Source organism: Thamnophis elegans, chromosome 5 (genome assembly GCF_009769535.1).
Source record: "Thamnophis elegans isolate rThaEle1 chromosome 5, rThaEle1.pri, whole genome shotgun sequence".
Taxonomy (NCBI): Eukaryota; Metazoa; Chordata; class Lepidosauria; order Squamata; family Colubridae; genus Thamnophis; species Thamnophis elegans.
The window spans coordinates 42,086,909-42,107,714 of NC_045545.1; the positions used below are offsets into that span (position 1 = coordinate 42,086,909).

The window sequence follows — 20,806 nt, forward strand, 5'->3', positions numbered from 1 at the left end:
CTGCCCAAGGAACTGAGTTTGAAACTTTGTTGTAGCTCCGCCTCCTGGTTGCTCCAGAGGCTCAATTTTAAAAAACTCAGTCGCCCAACAGGACGTATTTCCAGGGGCTCCAGTCCTTGTGCAGCAAGCTGGCCCCCAATTTAGTATTTCCTAGAGAGTTTGTAGCTCCTTTTTTGCTAGTTTGGATAGATAGGTTGCAGTTAGGGTAATTTTATCCTGCCTTTCTACTTCTTCGAGAATTCTGGGCTAGGCCTCTGAGTCTTAAAGGCCTTAATCCATCGCGCAGGCAGGCTCCCTGGGGCAATCGCAGCCCAGCCTCCACCTGGGCTGTTTCTAGGTCGGGTCTCTCCCAAAACGCCGGTTCAGTGAGTACGTGGGGGGGGGGGGATTCGGCTGCTAAAGCCTTCCTGAGCCCCTGACAGGAGCGCTAGGCTCCGTGCCGGCCCGACAACGCTCCAGGCACGCGCGGCAAGAGAGCCCGCCATTTTAAACGGCCCGTTTTGGCGTGCTTTCATTTCCAGGCCTCTACTCTTGCCGCGCAGCCTCCCTTGAACAGCGGATCGCTGCGGAGGGCCGCCTTAAGCCCGGAGACTCACATGGGGTGCTCACGCTGTCTCTTGCCCTCCTTCTCCTTCCAGCGGCCGCAGGGAACCCGGGCTTCAAACCCCCGCCTACCTGCCTTCAGTGCGGATCCGCAGGCGCTAGGCCGATCCTCTCAGCCAGCTCCAGCCTCCCTCTCCTCTCTTCAGCCGGCTAGGCCTCTGAGCCTTAAAGGCCCAGCATGTGGATCAGGTTCTGGCCTACCCCAGGCCTGGTCTACCGCCATTGCCAGAATGGAGCAACAGCTTAGTACTATCAGCATGGAAGAGAGGCAAGGGGAAAAGACCGGGCCCACTCCCAGTAAGCGTAGCAGGCCCAATCCATCGGGCAAGGGAGTTGGGGGGGGTATTTCCCCAAGGGAGAAGCAGCCTAAGGTAGGCCTGGCCTCCAAGGCTGAGGAAAATATGGCACTGCGCCGTCAGAAGGCCCTGGAGAAACAGTTCCAGAGGGCCCAGGCCGCACAGTGCAAGATTTCTATGGAGCCATCCCCCATCGAGACCGGGGGTGGGTCTCCCAGGGGTGAATCCCAGCAAGGGGAATCCCCTCTAGGCCCAGGCAGTGAGGACTTTGGGTTCTCCCCCAACCCTCATAGGGCTTCTTTGGGATCCCCTACTCATTCCATGGCTATGGATTCCCTAGCAGACATGGATTCAGGAGCTGAGGAATCCTTAGCTCCATCTGAATTGGAGCCTCCTCCCCCGCAGGGTCAGGAGTCCATCCTATCCAGGGCCATGGAGGAGGTAGTAGCTCGGGCCATATCCAAAGGCATCTCAGATGGCATGGTACAGCTGGCAGCCCAGTTGCCCTCTGTGGCGCACAAGCCAGCTCCCAGTCAGGCCAAGTTCCCCAAGGCTTCTGAAGCTAGGGCACCCTCTCCTGCCCCCACGGGCCTTAGTGAGGTGTCAGATCAGGAGGAGCCTGAGGTAGAGGTTCCGGTCCTATTGGAGGATGAGGAACCTGCCGCTGAACAGGCCACGGGCTCAGCCCTTTTCAATCTGGCCATGTTTAAGCCCCTCCTTACGAAGGCCAGGGCTGCAGGCCCCCAGATGGGTCTCCCAGCTCCTGCAGCAAAGTCTATATCTGATCCAGTCACGGGTGTAGTCATAGGGCCCCAGGACCCCGGCGCAGGCCTTTTTAATGAGGTTCCTCCGCCTTTGGACCTCGTGCCGGCACCCCAGTTATTTTTGGACATCATCCAACGACAATGGGTGCAGCCGGGGACTCTAGCCACTCCCAGTGGGACGGAGAGGAAGCTATTCACCATGGAGGCTCCCCTGGAGGAGCTCCTCAAGGTTCCTCAGGTGGGCGATCCGATTATGGCTCTCACATCCCCCACTTCCCTTCCAGCCGAGTTATTGGAAGGCCTCAAGGCAGAGGACAGGAGGGCGGAATCCGCGGCTCTTAAGACGCACCAGGCCACCGCCTGGGCCATGCGCGCTTCCGCCAGCTCCTCTTATTTTGGCAGGGCAGCCCTCTTCTGGCTCCGCAAACTGCGGGTTGGCCTCCCGGCAGGCAACTCCAGGACTAGGCAGGACATCACCAAGATCATAGCCGCCATGGAGTATTCTGCTGATGCGTCCCTGGCCGCCACCAAATTTTCATCCAGGGCGCTGGCCTCGAATGTCACCTCGAGGCGCCTGCTGTGGCTCTGCCACTGGCAGGCTGATGTTAAGGTGAAATGGAAGATGGCTTCCGCCCCCTTCAAGGGAGGTAAGCTGTTTGGAGAGGCCCTAGATCCATTCCTCACCGAGAATAAGGATAAGCGCAAGGTGCTCCCTCCGGTCACAAAAAAGCACGAATGGAAAAGTCAGCCCTTTCGCAAAAATTCCTTTCGGAATAGCAAGCCCTCCACTTCCACTGCCGGTCCTAGTCGAGCCTACGGCGCCTCACAGGATCGCGCCCAGGATAGACCCTCCTTTAGAGACAGAGGGAAGCAGCAGGGTTTCCGCAAACCCTTCCGGGGAGGCTATTCCAACAGGCCCTTTAGAAAGTCAAAGTGACTGTCACAGGGCTCCCCACCATAGGCGGCTGGCTCCAGCTCTATGCCTCCCAGTGGGAGGAGACGACGACGGACAGTTGGGTCAGGAACACGGTCCGCCATGGGCTGACCCTGGAGTTCCTGTCCTTCCCCCCGAGAACCTTCCTCCGTTGCCCTATCCCCAGGTCCGCCCACAAGTTACAACTGATGAGGGCGGAGATACAACACCTTTTAGAGATAGCGGCCATAGAGGAGGTCCCCAGAGGGCAAGAAGGCAGGGGGTTTTATTCCATCCTCTTCCTGGTCCCCAAGTCATCGGGGGGGGGGGGTGAGGGCGATCCTGGACCTCAAGAAGCTGAACAAGCATCTGGCGTACAAGCGCTTCAAGATGCAGTCCCTCCAGACCATCCTGGGCTGCGTCAGACCGGGCGATCTGCTGACATCGATTGACCTGAAGGAGGCGTATCTGCACATTCCGATCCACCTGGCGCACCGCCAGTTCCTGAGGTTCCAGTTTGCCCATCACCATTACCAATACAGGGCCCTCCCCTTCGGGCTCTCGTCGGCCCCGCGGACCTTCACCAAGCTGCTGGCAGCTGTAGCCGCACGACTCCGGTCTCTGCCCGTCAGATTGGAATGCTACCTGGACGACATACTTATCCACTCGTCGTCCAGGGGGCAAGCCCAAGCAGACCTGGCCACCACCATCAAGGCCCTGCAGCTTCACGGGTTCTCAGTCAACCTCACCAAGAGCCATGTGAACCCGACCTGCAGGATCCAGCACCTCGGAACGATCATCGACTCTGAAACCTGCCAAGTCTTCCTCACTCAAGAGCGAGTCAACAGCATCTGGACCCTGGTGAGGAGCATCCGCTCGACCGGGTCAGCCTCGATCCTCTCTCTATCACAACTGATGGGGAAGCTGGTGTCTTGCATCGCGGTGGTCCCTTGGGCGCGGCTGCACACGCAAGAACTGCAATGGTTCCTGCTCCCTCTCCAAAGGAAGAAGACCAGCAACTCCAAACGGGTGGTACGGGTCCCACCGAAGGTCCTCCGCTCCCTCCGGTGGTGGCAGACGGAAGCCCTCCTCAAAGGTACACGCTTCAGGGAGCCAAAGAGGCTGATAATCACCACAGATGCCAGCCTCTTTGGCTGGGGTGCTCATCTGGGAACAGCGGTGGTGCAGGGCAGGTGGTCGCAGGTGGAGCTCGCCCACAACATCAACTGGCTGGAGCTCCGGGCCGCAAGACTCGCCCTGCGCCACTTCCTCGACCAGGTCAGAGGCCGCGATGTACTGATTCTGACGGACAACATCGCCACCAAAGCCTACATCAACCACCAGGGCGGCACGCGGTCTCTGGCGCTGATGTCGGAAGCAGAGACTCTGGGTCGCTGGGCGGAGAGTCATCTGGCGTCATACGAGCAGACCACATCTCCGGCCTGGACAACGTGACAGCGGACTGGCTCAGCAGAACAACCATCCAGAACTCGGAATGGCGTCTGCACCCAAGACTGTTTTACCAGCTGTCTCAGAAGTTCGGCCACCCAGTTGTCGACCTGTTTGCCTCGCCGGCCAACACCCAACTTCCAAGGTACTTCACCCGGTTCCATTGCCCAGGGGCGGAGGGCACGGACGCTTTAAGATCCCGCTGGCCCCCGGGTTGGCTATACGCCTTCCCTCCGCTCCCTCTGATACCACATGTCATTTGGAAGATTCTGGAGGAAGCTGCGGAGGTGCTCCTAGTCGCTCCTCACTGGCCGAGGAGGACTTGGTTTGCTGACCTGGTCAGTCTGTCGGTGTCCTGGCCGTGGCGCATACCTCAGGAGCAAATCTCCCTCAGCCAGGGGGTCGTCCAACATCCGGAGCTCTAGTGGCTGCAGCTGGCCGTCTGGCACTTGAGGGGGACCTCCTCAAGGCTTCATTGCTTCTCCGACAGAGTCATTCAGACGATCCAGGCCTCCAGATGACCGTCCACCATCAGAGTCTACGAGGCTACGTGGACGGCCTTCTCCAGTTGGTGCTACATCACCTTGTAGCATCCTCCGCGACCATTCCGCAAGTCCTGGAATTTCTTCAGGACGGTTTGGAGAAAGGGCTGGCACCAAACACTCTCCGTAGGCAGGTGGCCGCCCTGAGCACCATCCTGTTTTCTAACTCTCAGCTACCGATTTCACGACATCCTCAGGTAAAGGGGTTCCTGAAGGGGGCATCCAACCTTTACCCGCCCACCATTCACAGGTACCCTACCTGGGACTTGACTGTTGTTCTGCAGGCATTGGCCGCATCTCCCTTTGAACCGTTGCGGATGGTGGGCCTACGCCACCTTACGCTAAAGACCGCCTTCCTCATCGCCATCACCTCCGCCTGCAGAATTTTGGAGTTGGCCGCCTTGTCTGTCAGAGGCGACCTTTGCATTTTCCACTCCGACAGAGTCATATTGAGACTGGACCCTGCCTTTGTCCCGAAGATTAACACCATCTTCCACAGAGCGCAGGAAGTGGTACTCCCTGACTTTTGCCCTCGTCCCAAGCACCAGAGGGAAGTCACTTGGCACAAATTGGACGTACGGAGGGCGGTGTGTATTTACATCAAGCAAACGGCTCCTTTCCGTAAATTGGAGGCCTTATTTGTGTCATTCCAGCTGGCCTCCATGGGAAAGAAAGTCACGTCCTCTACCATCGGACGCTGGCTCAGAGCGTGCATCAAGTTGTCTTACGAGATTCAGGCCAGACCGGTTCCCTCGCGCATAACAGCACACTCTACGAGGAGCGCTGCGACTTCGGCCGTCTGGGCTACGCAAGCGCCAATTGAAGAAATCTGCCGTGCTGCGACGTGGTCTGGTCCGTCTCCATTTATACGCAACTATAGACTGGACACTTTCGCCTCCGCTGAAGCATCCTTTGGGAGGAGAGTTCTACAGAGGGTCGTGGCAAGCACCGCGGCCCTGGACATTTCTTCTTCCCTCCCGACTTCGACATAGCTTTGGCATGTCCTGAGCTTGGACACTCCAAGCAGCGCCTAGGAGAAAGACCATTGGCTTACCTGAATGGTTGTTCTCGAGGCCCTGCGGAGTGTCCAAACCCACCCTTAAGGTGGGGCCGTGAGGTGTGTTCTTAGCACCTTCGTGTCTTGGACTTGGACTTGGACTAGTTCAGTCATGGACTATTGATCTCCTTCATTTTTTAAAACTGAGCCTCTGGAGCAACCAGGAGGCGGAGCTACAACAAAGTTTCAAACTCAGTTCCTTGGACAGCAAGCTGAAGTTAACCCGAGCTTGGACACTCTACAGCGCCTTGAGAACGACCATTCAGGTAAGCCAATGGTCTTTTTGCTTGTATAAATATATAAATGGCATAAAAGTCCAGTTTCTTCTGCACCCTTCCGTTTGATACATTTCTATTTCAGGCTTTTCTACTTTTGAAAATATTCTCTCTAACTATTCAGGATGCGTGATGTAGGCAAAACTATTTCTTTTGAGCACATTTCAGATTAAGAGAGTCTGATCTTAAATATCAAGAAAATTTTTATTTCACAACTTAAACCAAACGCGTGATTGTTCCCATGGTCAGGTTTTGGATTAGAGGACTAGAAAGCAACTAATATTTCTATTAGGCTATTCAGATCTGGGAAATTATAGGCTGGTTTGCTTAATTTATTTTTTTCAATAATATGATGAAATAGGCACAGAAAAAGAAAAAAAAAACAGAAAACAAGAGAAGCTTATGTCTTCAAGCAGGATAAGTAGCTTTGTGGCCCACAAGAGATGTGATAGAGTAGTTTGGGGAATGTTAATATCAATCTTTGTTTTCTACATGCATTTTCATTTAAATGGCACAGACGTCTTGATTCCAGATTCAGAAAATGCTATGAAAATGGCTCATTTATTCCTTCTTTCCATTTATCTTTTTATACAACAGCTTCAGAGGCTGATGATTAGGCTGATTCCTGAGCATTGCTGGTGCCAAGTAGAAAATTCATGATCTTGTGATTCCAGCTTTTCAGAAGTAAGAAATTCAGCTACCTGTTAGTGATCAGCTTGTCACTTTATTTCACATTGGCTGTAGCAGCCTTAGTGGTATCACATCCGATTAGCTATATGTCAGAGACTATGCCTTGGCTTGAATTAGAGAGGGTTTGTTGCCAATCCTGACTTGTCTCATTTCCCCATTTACTTTAATCCATCACTACAATGCTGAGGTTCCCCCTTAACTAATTAAGTTTGCATGTGTTTAGACACATTGCCAAATAAGATTTAGCAAAGCAGAACTGAGCTACATCTCTTTGCAAATGGGATTGATGTGGAGCTCGCAGACTGCCTCTGAGATCAAAGAAACATAGAGGATTGAATCTACAGGATACATCGCTTATACTTCTCAGTGAACTTTAATTGTGTCTAAAGGTAACCTGCAGAGGAAGCAGCCACTGCACATTTGCTACACAGATTATTAAAACCTGTTTCAAAACTATGAGTTGAAATCCAAATTTGAGAGTAGGATAGCATAGGGTGCTGTGATGAAATAAAAAGACCAGTTATTAAAAAAATTACAAGAATACTTTTTGTAAGATAACAGCTATTAAAACACATTTTTCAAACAATTGCAGAGAAATAAAATTGTGTGCTTTTAAAAATACACGTTTTATAGTATTTTGTTTATTTATCATTAGCATTTGAAACAAATCGCAATAAATGTAAGAAGGGAGGGAAATGGTTGTCTGTATTTTCAATAGTGCCTGTTAAGGCATGAGTGTAGACAATCTGTGGTTATAGTTTCTCTGTAGCCACTGATGTATTTTTTTCAGGTAGTCACTAGAGTCACCAAAAATTGTACAGCTCTTTTTCAATAGGAAAACAATTTATATACATCTTTCGGTTTAAGCTTAAACACATACAAATAAAACACATAGCCGTCCTGCTATCATTCCTGGTAACACTGCTGGAAAGATTGTCATGATGGAGTAACTAACAGTTGAACTCTGCCATGATATAATATTATTTGTTTATTGGAATTTTTTAGCCTCTTTTTATTTTTTTGGTAAACTCAAGGCAGAATACATACTTAAAGTTCCTGTCTTCTGTTTTCCCCATAACAGCTCTATGAGTTGGGTTAGGGGGAGAGAGAAAGAGACTGATCCAAAATCATCCATCTATTTCTTATACTCAGGGGAAAATAGATCTCACAATCTCCTGGTTCTTAGCCTAGCTAGCACCTTATTCTCTACACCAAACTGGCTCTCTAATAATAACCTCATTATCCAGGTAACAAAATAATTATTTTAAGGTAAAAGATGTGAAAGGTTTTGGGCAATGTTGATATATGTTATACAGAAATAACAAGACAGGCAAAATGAATCTGACTGTACCCAATGAAGAGAAAATATTTTCTTGTTCTGGTGAGGGAAGAATCTGGAAGGGCAAAATCAGGACTTTGTGCTGGTCCCCAAAACATATCCAGAAATAGTGGTTCAGTAAATTCAGTTGTCCTGCAGACATATTCTGAATTAACAGAAACTTGGAAATAGTTTTGAAGACAGGCCTGGATACAGTGCAAGGCTGCGATCCCCATGGGAGACTACCAAAGCATGGGTAGCTGATGGAAAGCAATTCTGCCCAGAAATAATATAGTTTACTTATTCTTATATTATTTTGAAACACTTTAGAGACATTGTTCTTTGTTAGGGGTTGATGGCAGCTATAAATATTGAGGCATTAAAAAGCTCAGGCTTTGCTTTTTCCAGGTGGTGTCATGAGCTTATCTGAAATTGGAAGTGTATTGCTGGGTGTACAATTACACCTCCCTTCTCACTACAGCTATAAAACTAGAATCAATAACGAGGTGCTGATTTTGTATTCACTCTTTGCATTGGTGGATCAACATTTTTGGCTTCCCCTGATCAACATCGATTGGACTGGCAAAGGGGAGACAGCTTTTCCTTTCCTATCCACCAGCGTTCTTTCCTTATTGAGATGCAGTATCTTTAACGAGGAAAAAGTTCCTGAGTGGAACATCACCTTTCTGAAGGCTTGTCCTTATAAAGGCATTTCACATCAATATATCTCATGTCAAATTTGGCAAATATGAGTCACTCATTCTAAAACCTTTCTCTACTAAAGAAAGAAAGAAAGAAGTCCTTGAACAGAAAAGAGAATGAACCATATCTCACAGCTTGAATACTTCATGACAGCAGTGGATCTAATGAGAGAGGTCCATTCATTCTGGATATAAAATGTCCATTTCCATTGGCAAAGAAATACTCTTAATTAAAGAAAAGCTACCTGAAACTACAGATAAGAGACACTACAGCTGCCAGGTTGAAATATATGCTTTGGGATTCAGTCTTGTTAAGCTTATGAAACCTTAAGCCTAAGAACAAATGGAAAGGGACTTGTTTTGGTGGGAACTATTTGAGAATGGAAAGCTGGTAGGCCATGCTTTAGAGGTTGTATAAGAAGCATATCTTGGAAGCCAATTTAGTGAGGGATTTACAGTAAAGTCATAAGTTTACTCATTGCTATAAGCAATCAGTTATATATCCCTTGTAACAAGCATTGCACCATGCTTCCTTGTAGGGAGAGATGAAATAATTGCAGCACAAAAACATGGCTCAATATTACCCCCTGTATTTTTTGCCAAATTCTGCCTTTTTCAAACAGTGTGATTGGGAAGAGATATATAGAATTGTTTTCTAAAAGATAGGCATCCTCTGATAAAAGGATTTGAGTTTTCTTTTCTGATTGTTGCATTTGTTGCATTGTGTTACTACCAGGAGATTGTCCTAATTGAAGAAGACCAAACTGTGGTCCAGAAAAAACAGACCTAAAATATAGCTTTTACATTTAATTTTATGGAAACTGATACAGATGGCATTCCAATGATCATCTTGTCTTAAATCCAAGTATGGATCAGTCTTTTGCTTCAGGCATTTTATGTGAGTCAGCAGGCAAGCCAGTAGTTAACTATTTTGAATAGGCTGAGGAAGCTATGATTTTAGAACTTCAACAGCTTATTCTCCAGGTTGTATGAATTTATTGTATATTATAGTCCAGACCCTTCCACTGAAATTTGAATTTCACCTATTTAAATGATTGTTTCATTCCATGTTTTGTTCATTCTTTCTATTATCACAACATGTATATTTTCATAAAAGGGTATGCATAATAAGAAATTGGTTGCGATGCTGCAACTTGCATATACCACATGAGGATTTGTTCATGTGTCAGTTCAGAATAAGAACTCGAGATAATTTAATAAGACAGTTATGAAGATTGAGACCACCAACTTCATATTTTATATATATCTAATGGCCAGAAGCATGCTGTTGGTGTATTTTAAGCAGAGTATGATGGCAGTGTTTTTTCCTTTGTCTCCATGTTGTCTCTGAAAATAATTATACTTTTGTAAATATCAAATAGGCCTACTATTTTAACGTATTTTTTAAAAAGAGGAGTTGCAGTTGTTATTTATTTATGTAAATATTTGTATTCTGCCTTTATTATTTTTTACAAATATCTCAAGGTAGCAAACATATCCAGCACACCTTCTTTTCTTTTCCCCACAACAGCAATCCTGTGGAGTGGGTTGGATTGAGAGAGTGTGACTGGGCCAAAGTCACCCAGCTGGCTTTCAAGCTGGTTGTTCCAATTATGCATTATATTGAAGTTCTTTTTTAAAATTAATGTATTGTCTATCAAACCAAGCATTTCTTTCTGAGCCAGGTTCATTCTGTAGTTTTCTTTGTACATAATTGCTTATTATGTATTCTGATTACAATAGTAAAAACTGATACAAATTAAACTTTAAGTAAAAATAGTAAGAAAGAGTGTAGGAAAAAAGAATACAATGAAGAAAAAGAAAAATATCTAAAGAAGTGAGTTCCGAATTTCATTACAAGTATAGACACGTTTAGTAACTCTTCACACCGTATAAAATTACAAACAGATCTCTTCTCATATCCCATCCTTTATTTATAAGCAAAATATCAACTTTTTAATCCTTTCAGAACAATGTCTTTAAATAATCGCTAGAACTTTGCAAATGAATGTCTTAACTTTGATCAAATAAATCAACTTTATATTCCTTCTTTTTACTTCTAACAATCTTAATGTTTACTTCACCCAAAAATTAACGTAGGATTTGATTTCTCTTCAGTTCTTATTTATCCAATCACACAAACTTCTTCATGGGATTTAAAAATGTGTTTTGTAAATCAAGAAAAAAAAAACATTTTCCAGATCATTCTCTTGGTTTATCATTTATATTTCCCTTTAATTTTTAAAACTATATTACTTTGTCCTGTCATATATAGTTCCACTTTTAGTACTTTCTCTGTCTTGTCAGGCAAAATTTGCTTCAGATCTGTCATTTCCTCATTGATATCTTTTGGACATAATTTGGACATAGAATCAGAGATCATTACTGACACTGCTAATATTGTAGCTACTCATTTCTAACTCCATTCTTCAAAGATCTCCTTTAATATTGCCAGTATTATTTATTTATTTATTTATTTATTTATTTGTCTGTTTGTTTATTTAATTTATTTATTCTATCTATCTATCTATCTATCTATCTATCTATCTATCTATCTATCTATCTATCTATCTATCTATCTATCTATCTACCTACCTACCTACCTACCTACCTACCTACCTACCTACCTACCTACCTACCTACCTACCTATCTATCTATCTATCTATCTATCTATCTATCTATCTATCTACTTCATATGGCTGCCCATCTCACAAGTGACTCTAGGCAGCATGCAACAGTGATGCTTTGTGTCACTTTGTAAATCCCAATTAGCTTTCTTCCTTTTACTTGGTATTCTGTAGTAGTGTCTAGTATCTAGTTTCTAAAATCATATAGTCCCTTATTTTTGTTACAAGCCAAACCAAAATGATTCTGGTTCTTAGGTAGTCAAAATAATTCTGGTTCTCACAAGAAGTTAATTTGTTTTTTATAGTTAATTCCAAAATCTTATAGTAAAAATCAGTATTCAAAATTTAACTGGACATTTTATCCACTTGTAATTTTTTTAGATCAAAATATTATTTAGTCTTTTGCTATTTATTTCAATTTATTTAAGTTCTTAAACATGTGATTAATGTTTCACTTGTTCAGAATTGAAAATAAAGTTGCCTCCTTTCCTTAAGGAGCTATGTGCAGGACCATGAAGTCTAAGTAACCTTTTCATTGAATCCACGCAATCGCTATGCAATTTTTTACTGCATAACTTAAAAAATATTTTAGGTGAAGTCTTCTTTTAAAAAAAAAATGTATTTTATCATAAAGGATGGGCACTGGCTTACGTGAAACCAATACCAAGATAGAATTGTGCGAGTTAGGGTTGTTAGCCGATGAGAAATAAATACAATCTACTCTGGGGACAATATACTTATGAATATGTATATTTGGAGTAGTAGTTGGTGTGAGCTACCTTCATTCATTGCTTGTTTCCTTTTCTAAAACATCTAGCTTTCCACTAGTGATGTAAGATGCTGGCTTAGATGAACTTCTGATCTGATAAAGAAAAACTCTTGTGTATAGTTTAAAAAGAACATAGACAAGGGGAATTGACTATCTGCAGGGGGCGAAAACTGTTTACCTGATATTTTTCATGCAGACAAGTTCTAACCCATTTCTTTTTAAACTACTAATTGTTCCAATGCTTTACTTTGATACGTTTTAGAAAACAAGTCTAATACAGTGATAAAACATAATGGAATGGCTTGAATTGTTTATTGTTCTTATTGCATTTCTTAGTGAATCTTCAGTAATAAATTATTCTATTGCTTAATTTGATTTTACTGTTCTTAATGTTTCCTTACTCAAGTTTTATAAGAAGAGTTGATTGTGTCATTGTAAGAATAGCTCATGAATAACTAGGCAATCAAAAGCAGTTGTTTACGGCCTAAAAGTAAAATCCACTCCAAGCCATGTTTATGTTTTAACTCATCAAAATCAACACTTAGCAGTGATCCATTCACAACATTAGTCTAATATTTGTAATATTAATGTATAATATTGGGTATGTTTGCTTAAATCATGGGTATCCAAGATTCTCTGCGGCAGAAGTGTGTCCACCATCAACAATTTTCCTAAGAAGGAAATGTTGGAGACAGGTTGAAATTATCTAGAGCAGAAGGATCTAGCAATGGCTTCTTGATGAAGAAAACTACCCTGTCCTTATCTCAAGGATGCATTAATCAGTTTTGGAACTTACCTACATATCACTTCCTGGGAAGCCTTAGCCAACTAGGAGGGACATAGATAATATACACATTAGGGCTGAGATTAAAGTTCTGAGAACCCTGTTAATTTTTTTCAAGAATTACAATGTCAAACTCACCCCAGATAATAATGTAAGACCAAGCTTCATTTAAAGCCACATGCCACATTATCAACACTAGAGTACAACTTGGAGTAAATCCAACCTAACAAATACCTAGCATATTCCTCACATCAGTCCTGCAAAAGTTTCAGCCTATGTCTCGGGCTGCTTCCTGGCCAAAATGGACCTAAAACAAAAGCTGCTGATTACTGTTGCAGAAAGGGAGGAAAAAATTGACCCTTTGCCTCCCTTGACCACAACAATGCCAAGTTTTAAAGATGGCTCTAATTCATGCTATATTGGCTTTATTCCTTGTAGTCCTCCAGCAGTACTCTAGGCATTCCTTCTCCTGTTTCATTTTCCTTGGCTCTTCGTAAATCAAGGAAAGCCCTAGATCCCTGGAGGCACAGAGGCTGACTGTGAGTAATCTGGTCCAACTCCTTCTCATACCAAGCAACAATGAAAGTTTTGTCAGATCCATGCATCGTGCCATCAGAGATTGCGCATCAGGAATTTGGCTGGGCCAGTCTTTCCTGTGGTGCTAAGCAATACCAGTGCACTGTTAGATTTAACAGTGGTTTGACCAAGACAGAGAAGGGATGATATTTTTTTCCCAGCCCCAAATTATATTGCCATTGCAGCAGAGGGAAAGGTCAGGTCTGAAGTGTGACTATCTTTATGTGTCAGGTCCTCCGCTCTCATTGTGGTAATCAACTCTTGAGCTACCTCTGATTCTGCCTGGAAAATGTGGATTAAAATCCCCCAAACCCCAGCCATTGAATTAAGGAGCTTGAGTAGGGAGGTTGTTTGGCAGCAGAGATTCTGGCATATCAGCAACAGTTATATTCAATCCTTAGATCCATCTTAATAAATACTGTAGGCTCTCATGCTGGGGGATGGGCAGTGACAAGGGGATTATCCAAGATAACTATAGTATATATCTTGTGCCACTGAAATTTCAGTGAAATTGTGCATAGTGAATTTCCCTGGCAGAGTTAATAATCTATAGTACTTTCTGCTTTGTTTTGTATACCAAGGGCAGATTGTCCTATTACTTCAGAATTTCTCTTCCAGTGTTATCATTTCATGGCCTGTAATATTAATATCAATTTGGTATTACAAATAATTGTTCAGTATCTGCTTCCTCTGTACCTGTGTTTGAAGCAGAGACTTGGATCACTGTATTATTAAAAAGCTTACCTTGGACTGAAATTGAGATCAACCTATCATTGGGGAGTGGGGGTGGGGGTGTCAGAGCGCTGAGTTTAACACTTTCTTGTTAATAATGATGGCTTACTTGATTTCCTCTATGGTTTTTCTATTTCCGGTACAGGGTGATGCTCCTTTGATGTGAAGTGACCCATTCTAGTCCATTACAGTTCACTGATTCCAGGAATGTCAGTATTCAGTCATGACATTTCTACTCTGAAAACATCAAGTCTGCCTTGGTTCATGGTTCTGATATTCCATATACAAGTAGTATATCTTTCTTTGAAGCATCAATATATATTTTTTGCATCAGGGCATATTAACATCTGGACATTCTTTCAGCTTTAATCCAGCCACATCCTAAGTATCAGTGTTACTCGTATTCACCCCCTGCCATTTCCCAGTAACTTCTTGGTACCCTCTAACTTTCAGGATAATCTCCTAGTATATTACTCATATTGTGCTGAATGTGACTATTCATGTAAGTGTTTGGGCAGAATGCTGTAGATTACCATTTCTTTCTCCAATGTCTGTTTTCCAGGGCGCTGCTCAGGAGAGTCCAAGCAAGGGTTGAATACAGCCAAACTGCCCAGAGCTGAATGGAAATTTTAAGCCACGCCTCTGGTGCTAATTATCCCCAGATTTTCAATTCAGCTAGCCCAGTTCTAGATGCGTTTTAAGTTTTTCTTTATTTAGTTTATTAGCTTGGACTCTCTTGAGCGTTTACTGTATTTTCAGTTTAGGGGTGATCAGGCTGAGTGAGTGTAATTAGATTTCTTTAATTCGTTTCTAACTCGCTCTTCGGTTCTCCGGCGTCCTGCTTAACTCCCAGGCACCGCAGGGAACGCAGGCAGCTGCTGGAGCAGTTAAGACCCTCGCTGGGGAGGGGGAAAGCCCCGCTGAGGCTCCTGCGGTTGGCGTCCGTGCTTTTGGTGGCCGGCATGCAGGTGCGGTGCCTCAGAGCTCCGGATGGTTTGCTGGCTACTTTAAAGTAATTAGAGCTCTCGGTCGCCATTTTGGGAGCTATTTGCAGTTTCGGTTTCTGATTGCAACCTCGTGGCAGCTGCCTGCAGCCTGATTCACAGCAGGTGCCACGAGGAGCCACTCTTTGTCCGGCCCGGCTGGCAATTAGGTGTATCCTTTTCACCTGAGCGGCAAGGATTGGGGCCGCTGGTCACAAGCCTCATTCCTGCAGCACTGGGAGCTGTTAACGCTTGTCTTTATTCCACCTGCTGGATATTGCTGCTGCAACGCCCCCACGTCTCCAGAGCGTCTGTTGGTTTGCAGGGCTTTGCAAGGTGGTGAGTGGAGGTAGCCCCTGATTATATTTGACCACAGTTTAATAATGGCTGAGCAGGCTCCCGATGATTCCACCCAGGCAGGGGTTTCCTCCAGGGTTTTCTCCAGGCAGGCTGGTATGGCTGCCAGGGAGGCCATCAGGGGCTCCAAACCATACTCCAGGCCAGCCCCTAAGCAGGGATCAGGGCCAGATAAGGATGCATTGCGTCACCAAAAGGCCCTTGAAAAGCAATTCTCCAAGGCCCAGCACCAAACGCAGTCCTCCCAATCGGTGTCTCCTGAGGAGCCCGCCATGGAAGTTCCTTCAGCCCAGCCAAGGCCTGTTTCAGCCAGTGAGAATGAAGGCCGGGAGTTTCCCCCCACAGCTTCTAAGTCTAGGGCAGTATCTCCAGGGGCCTCTATGGTGGATCAATCTGATCTTTTCGCTTACCCTTCGGATCTTGAAGAAGGCCCTACCCCGGGCCCCTTGGCCCCTCAGCTTCCGCCTTCAAGGCCTAAACCCAGGGCAAGGCCCATGGCGGATCTTGGGCCTGACCTTTCAGTGGAAATGCAGGAAGTTATCAACAGGGCCATTTCCCAGGGCATCGAAGCGGGCATGTTGCACAAGGGCCCCAGCCGGTTCCCAAGGTGGCTTCTCCTCCACGTCCCTTGCATTCCCCCCACTCGTCTTCAGGTTCTGAGGCTTCGGACTGGGAGGAGGGGGATGACATTCTGCCTGTTCAGGAGGCTGAATTCTCTGGGGAGGAAGGTGCAGCAGTTTAAAAGCCCTGTTCTTTGGGACTATTTAACATTGCAAATTTCAAAACCATTTTGGACAAGGCCAAGCTGGCCACCCGTATGGGATCTACTCCACCTGTTCAAGCTCCTGCTGAACTGGATGATTTGTCTGGGGATTTGTTTGAGGAGCCGGTTTCGGTTCAGGAGATCATTCCTATTCCCAAATGTTTCTTAATTTGGTTCAGAAACAATGGGCTCAGCCTGCTACCATGGCTACCCCCTCTAGTAATGATAAGGGGCTGTATACTGTGGATGCCAGCCTGGAGAATTTACTTAAGCTACCACCTATCGATCCTCTGGTTGCGGCCCTCACCTCAACATCTGTGCTTCTGCCTGATTTGTTAGAGGGTCTTAAGGCTGAGGATAAGAAATCTGAGAATGCCTGTCATAAGATGCGCCAGGTGGCTGCATGGGCAATTAAGACGTCTGCCTCGGCTTCCTTTCTTTCCAGGGCAGCTCTCCTTTGGTTGAGGAAGCTGATGGCGAGGGTTCCAGTTAGGTATACCAAGTTGCGGCAGCAGATTAACAAAATCATGGCGGCAGCCGAGTACACTGCCGATGCCACCCTCAGTGCGACTAAGTTCGTTTCTTGGGCCGTGGCTTCGAATGTTACCACCAGGCGTCTCTTGTGGCTGAGGCATTGGAACGTTGATATGCGCTCCAAGTGGAAGTTGGTGTCGGGGAGGTCTTAGACCCTGTCCTAGTGGAAAATAAGGACAAAAAGAAGGTGATGCCATCGGTTTCTAAGAAATCCGATAAGAAGGGCTTTTATTTCTATAGGAGGCAGTCCTTTCGGAACTCAGAACCTTCTTCGAGTTCTGCGCAGTCGCATCACCCATTCCACCAGCAGACGGACAGGTCCCAGGACCACCAGTCCTTTCGGGACAGGGGTCGCCAGCCGTATTACTCCAGACACCCCTTTCGGGGGGGATCTGGCTCCCGTCCCTTCAGGAAGTATAAGTGACTGTCAGCTCCCATAGGAGGGTGGCTCCAATTGTTTCACGCCCAATGGGAGCAGGTCACGTCGGACCAGTGGGTGTTGCAAACGATCCAGCTGGGTCTCACCCTAGAATTTCTCTCTCTTCCTCCCCGTCATTTCATCAGGTGCCCCGTCCCCTCAAAAGATGTTCCTCATGGAACAGGAAATAAGACATCTCAGGGAGATCAGGGCCATAGAGCCGGTACCTCCAGGTCAGGAGGGGACAGGGTTCTATTCCATCCTGTTTCTGGTTCCCAAAAACTCCGGAAGATGGAGGGGGATCCTAGATTTAAAGAGGCTAAATTATCATGTCACTTATTGGAGGTTCAAGATGCAGTCCCTCCAGTCAATCCTGGGCTGCATCAGACAGGGAAACATTTCAACCTCCATAGACCTGAAAGAGACCTACCTCCACGTATCCATCCGCAAAGCTCACCGCAGACACCTGAGTTTATCCTACACCGGTCAACACTAGCAGTACCGGGCCATGACATTCGGCCTGTCATCAGCCCCAAGGACGTTCACCAAGGTCCTCGTAGCAGTGGCGGCATTCCTCAGGTCATGACCAGTAAGACTGCATGGCTTCTCCATCAACTTGGAAAAGATCCATCTTCACCCAACGACCAGGCTTCAGCATCTGGGGGCCGTCATCGACACCGTCGCCTGCCAAGTCTTCCTGTCTCCAGAGAGGATGGAGAGCCTCAGGGAGATGGCTATGCAGGTTCGGCGGTCTCCTTGTGCCAAGGTAGTTCTGCTGTCACAGCTCTTGGGCAAGATAATATCATGCCCGTCCATTGTTCCATTCTTCACTCTCGTCCCCTCCAGTGGCTCCTGCTGCCCTACCAAAGTGTCCGTTCAAGGAGCCGACCCGGCTCACCATCACGACGGATGCCAGTCTGTACGGTTGGGGGGGCTCACATCCGCAACCAGATTGCTCAGGGCAGATGGTCCTCGGTCGAGGCAGCACACAGCATCAACTGGTTGGAGCTGAGGGTGGTCTGGTTGGCCCTGCTTCGGTTTCAGACGGGCATTCAGGGTCATCATGTGAGGATACTGATGGACAACATCGCGACGAAGGGGCACATCAACCGCCAGGGGGGCATGCGGTCCAGGTCCCTAATGTCAGAAGCCGATGACCTAGGTCGGTGGGCGGAGCTCCATCTGCTGTCCATTCAGGCTGAGCACATCTCTGGCACACTGAACACCCAGGCGGACTGGCTGAACAGGGCGACTGTCAATTACTCGGAGTGGTGCCTGCCTCCGCAGCAGTTCCAGCACATAGTTCAGAGGTTCGGTTGCCCCCAGGTGGATCTGTTCGTGACAGCGGCCAACTCTCATCTTCCCAGGTTCTTCTCCAGGTTCCACGACCCAAGGGCCAAGGGGGTAAACGCTCTTCACTTCCCTTGGCCGAAAAGTCTGCTCTATGCCTTTCCCCCGTTGCCTCTTCTTCCCAGAGTCATCAGGAAGATCCTAGCGGAGGTAGCGGAGATCCTTCTGGTGGCCCCCTTTTGGCCCAGGAGGACCTGGTTTGCCGATCGGGTGAGTCTGTCCGTCCGAGACCCGTGGCGGATTCCTCCACACGAGATTTCTCTCTGCCAGGGGGCCCTTCTTCATCCAGAGTCCCAGTGGCTGCAACTAGCCATTTGGCACTTGAGAGGGATCTTTTAAGCAAGGACAACCTTTCCACCATTCAGGCATCACGTCGTCCTTCCATGGCTCGGATTTACGACGCCACTTGGAGGTCCTTTGTTACCTGGTGTTCTTCTAGAAGTGCTTCAGCTTCTTCAGCTTCGATTCCTGTCATTCTGGACTTACTGCAAGACGGCCTTGATAAGGGTTTGGTGCCTAACACCCTTCGTCGTCAGGTCACCGCGCTCTCCACCATCCTGGCCCCTGAGGGGCAGCCTTCTCTCAGCCGTCATCCCACCATTCGCAGCTTTCTCAGGGGCGACTAACCTGAGTCCCCCGATGGTTCACAGATACCCGACTTGGGACCTTAATGTGGTTTTACGGGCTCTGGTTGAATGGGCTCACCTTTAAGACCGTGTTTCTCATTGCCATCACCTCAGCTAGACGTATCTCTGATCTGGCTGCCTTGTCTGTCCGTGAGGACCTGTGCTTGTTTCACCAGGACAGGGTGGTCCTTCAGCTGGATCCTTCTTTCATGCCTAAAATTAATTCCTGGTTCCACCAGGCCCAGGAGGTCATCCTTCCTGAGTTCTGTCCGCACCTGAGGCATCCTCGGGAGGAGAGCTGGCACAAGCTGGATGTTCGCAGGGCGCTACGGCCAGTTTTCGCCGTTCGAAGTCATTATTTGTTTCCTTTCAGCCATCGTCTCAGGGCAGGAAGGTTTCCTCATCTACGATTGGTGGATAGCTTAGGGCCTGCATCGCTCTCGCTCATGTTCTTCAGTCTCGACCGGTACCCAGTCGCATCACGGCGCATTTGACCAGGAGTGCTGCCACCACCGCGGCCAGGGCGACCTGGGCTCCTATTGAGGAGATTTGCAAAGCGGCCATATGGATTTCCTTATCTCCGTTTGTGCGGAATTACAAGTTAGATAAGTTTGCTTCAGCGGAAGGGGCCTTTGGAAGGCATGTGCTGCAGGGTATTCATTCCAGCGGAGAGACCCTGTCTGCTTCTGCTTCCCACCCTAGTGACATTTAGCTTGGGTATGTCTTGCTTGGACTCTCCTGAGCAGCGCCCTGGAAAAGAACCATTGACTTACCTGAAGGGTTATTTTTCAGGGCGCTGCGAAGGAGAGTCCACCCCATCCTGGGGTCTGGCTCCGCTGTTATCATGTTTGTTTCTTTGGATGTTCCAGTTGGACTTGTTCCGGTTGTGTTTCCAGTTGATCCATTTGGACTTCTCAGCACGTAACAGTTCCACGTCTTCATTGAAAATCGGGGGATAATCAGCACCAGAGGCGTGGCTTAAAGTTTCAATTCAGCTCTGGGCAGTTTGGCTGTATTTAACCTTTGCTTGGACTCTCCTTCGCAGCGCCCTGAAAATGACCCTTCAGGTAAGTCAATGATCCATCACTTGTCTTTGATGTCCTTATCATGGTGATCTTTATTAGAGTATGCTCTGTGAACAAAGTGTTTCATAGTAGCCCATCACTAGAATAGGTCCACAAAGACTACACAGCGGAATTGGGTGCATTGATATTCCCTTGGCCCCCAAGCTGCTCAACGCATTATTGACCATAAAAAACTCAATTCCTGTGGGTTTCTTGTGAGGATCTGCTATCCAAAATGCAATTGAGCAATGTCTTCTTTTCCAAAGAGAATTCATAAGCCAGAACCTGCTGCTGGTCAAAGATTTCACAATTGCATTGTTGCTGTTTGTGGAGAGACTTGCAGTGACATCTCATCTGCCAAAGGTCCTCACCCAGCCTTTATGGACATATAGACCACAAAAACGTCCCTTTCTGAAACATTTTTGAGTTGCAATCAATTCATAACTGAGAAGGGATTTTCTGAATAACAGGAAAGAACAAGGACATTTGGTGAGTTGCCTTCTTTTTGGAATTAAAAAGAGAAAAAAAATCTTAAAGGATTTTAATTTAAAAACAGTTATTCATTTAGAAACCGTTTGAAGTTACAAGAGCACTGAAAAAAGTGACTCATGATT

At 46.7% G+C, this 20,806-nt stretch overlaps 1 protein-coding gene across 5 annotated transcripts in view; it reads left to right on the forward strand.

Annotated features, from left to right (window-relative positions):
- Window positions 1-20,806, forward strand: part of ERI3 (ERI1 exoribonuclease family member 3) — a 313,271-nt gene that overhangs the window by 90,779 nt on the left and 201,686 nt on the right. Inside the window, exon 5 of one of the 5 annotated variants that reach the window (XM_032218809.1) lies at window positions 6,497-7,087. The exons of 3 other annotated variants lie outside the window; for them this stretch is intronic. In XM_032218809.1, the coding sequence (XP_032074700.1) occupies window positions 6,497-6,509 (13 nt within the window). In that variant the 3' untranslated portion in view covers window positions 6,510-7,087. Of the gene's footprint in view, window positions 1-2,906; window positions 5,891-6,496; window positions 7,088-20,806 lie in introns of those variants that run through there. One more of the 5 variants, XR_004255515.1, reaches the window with a different exon arrangement.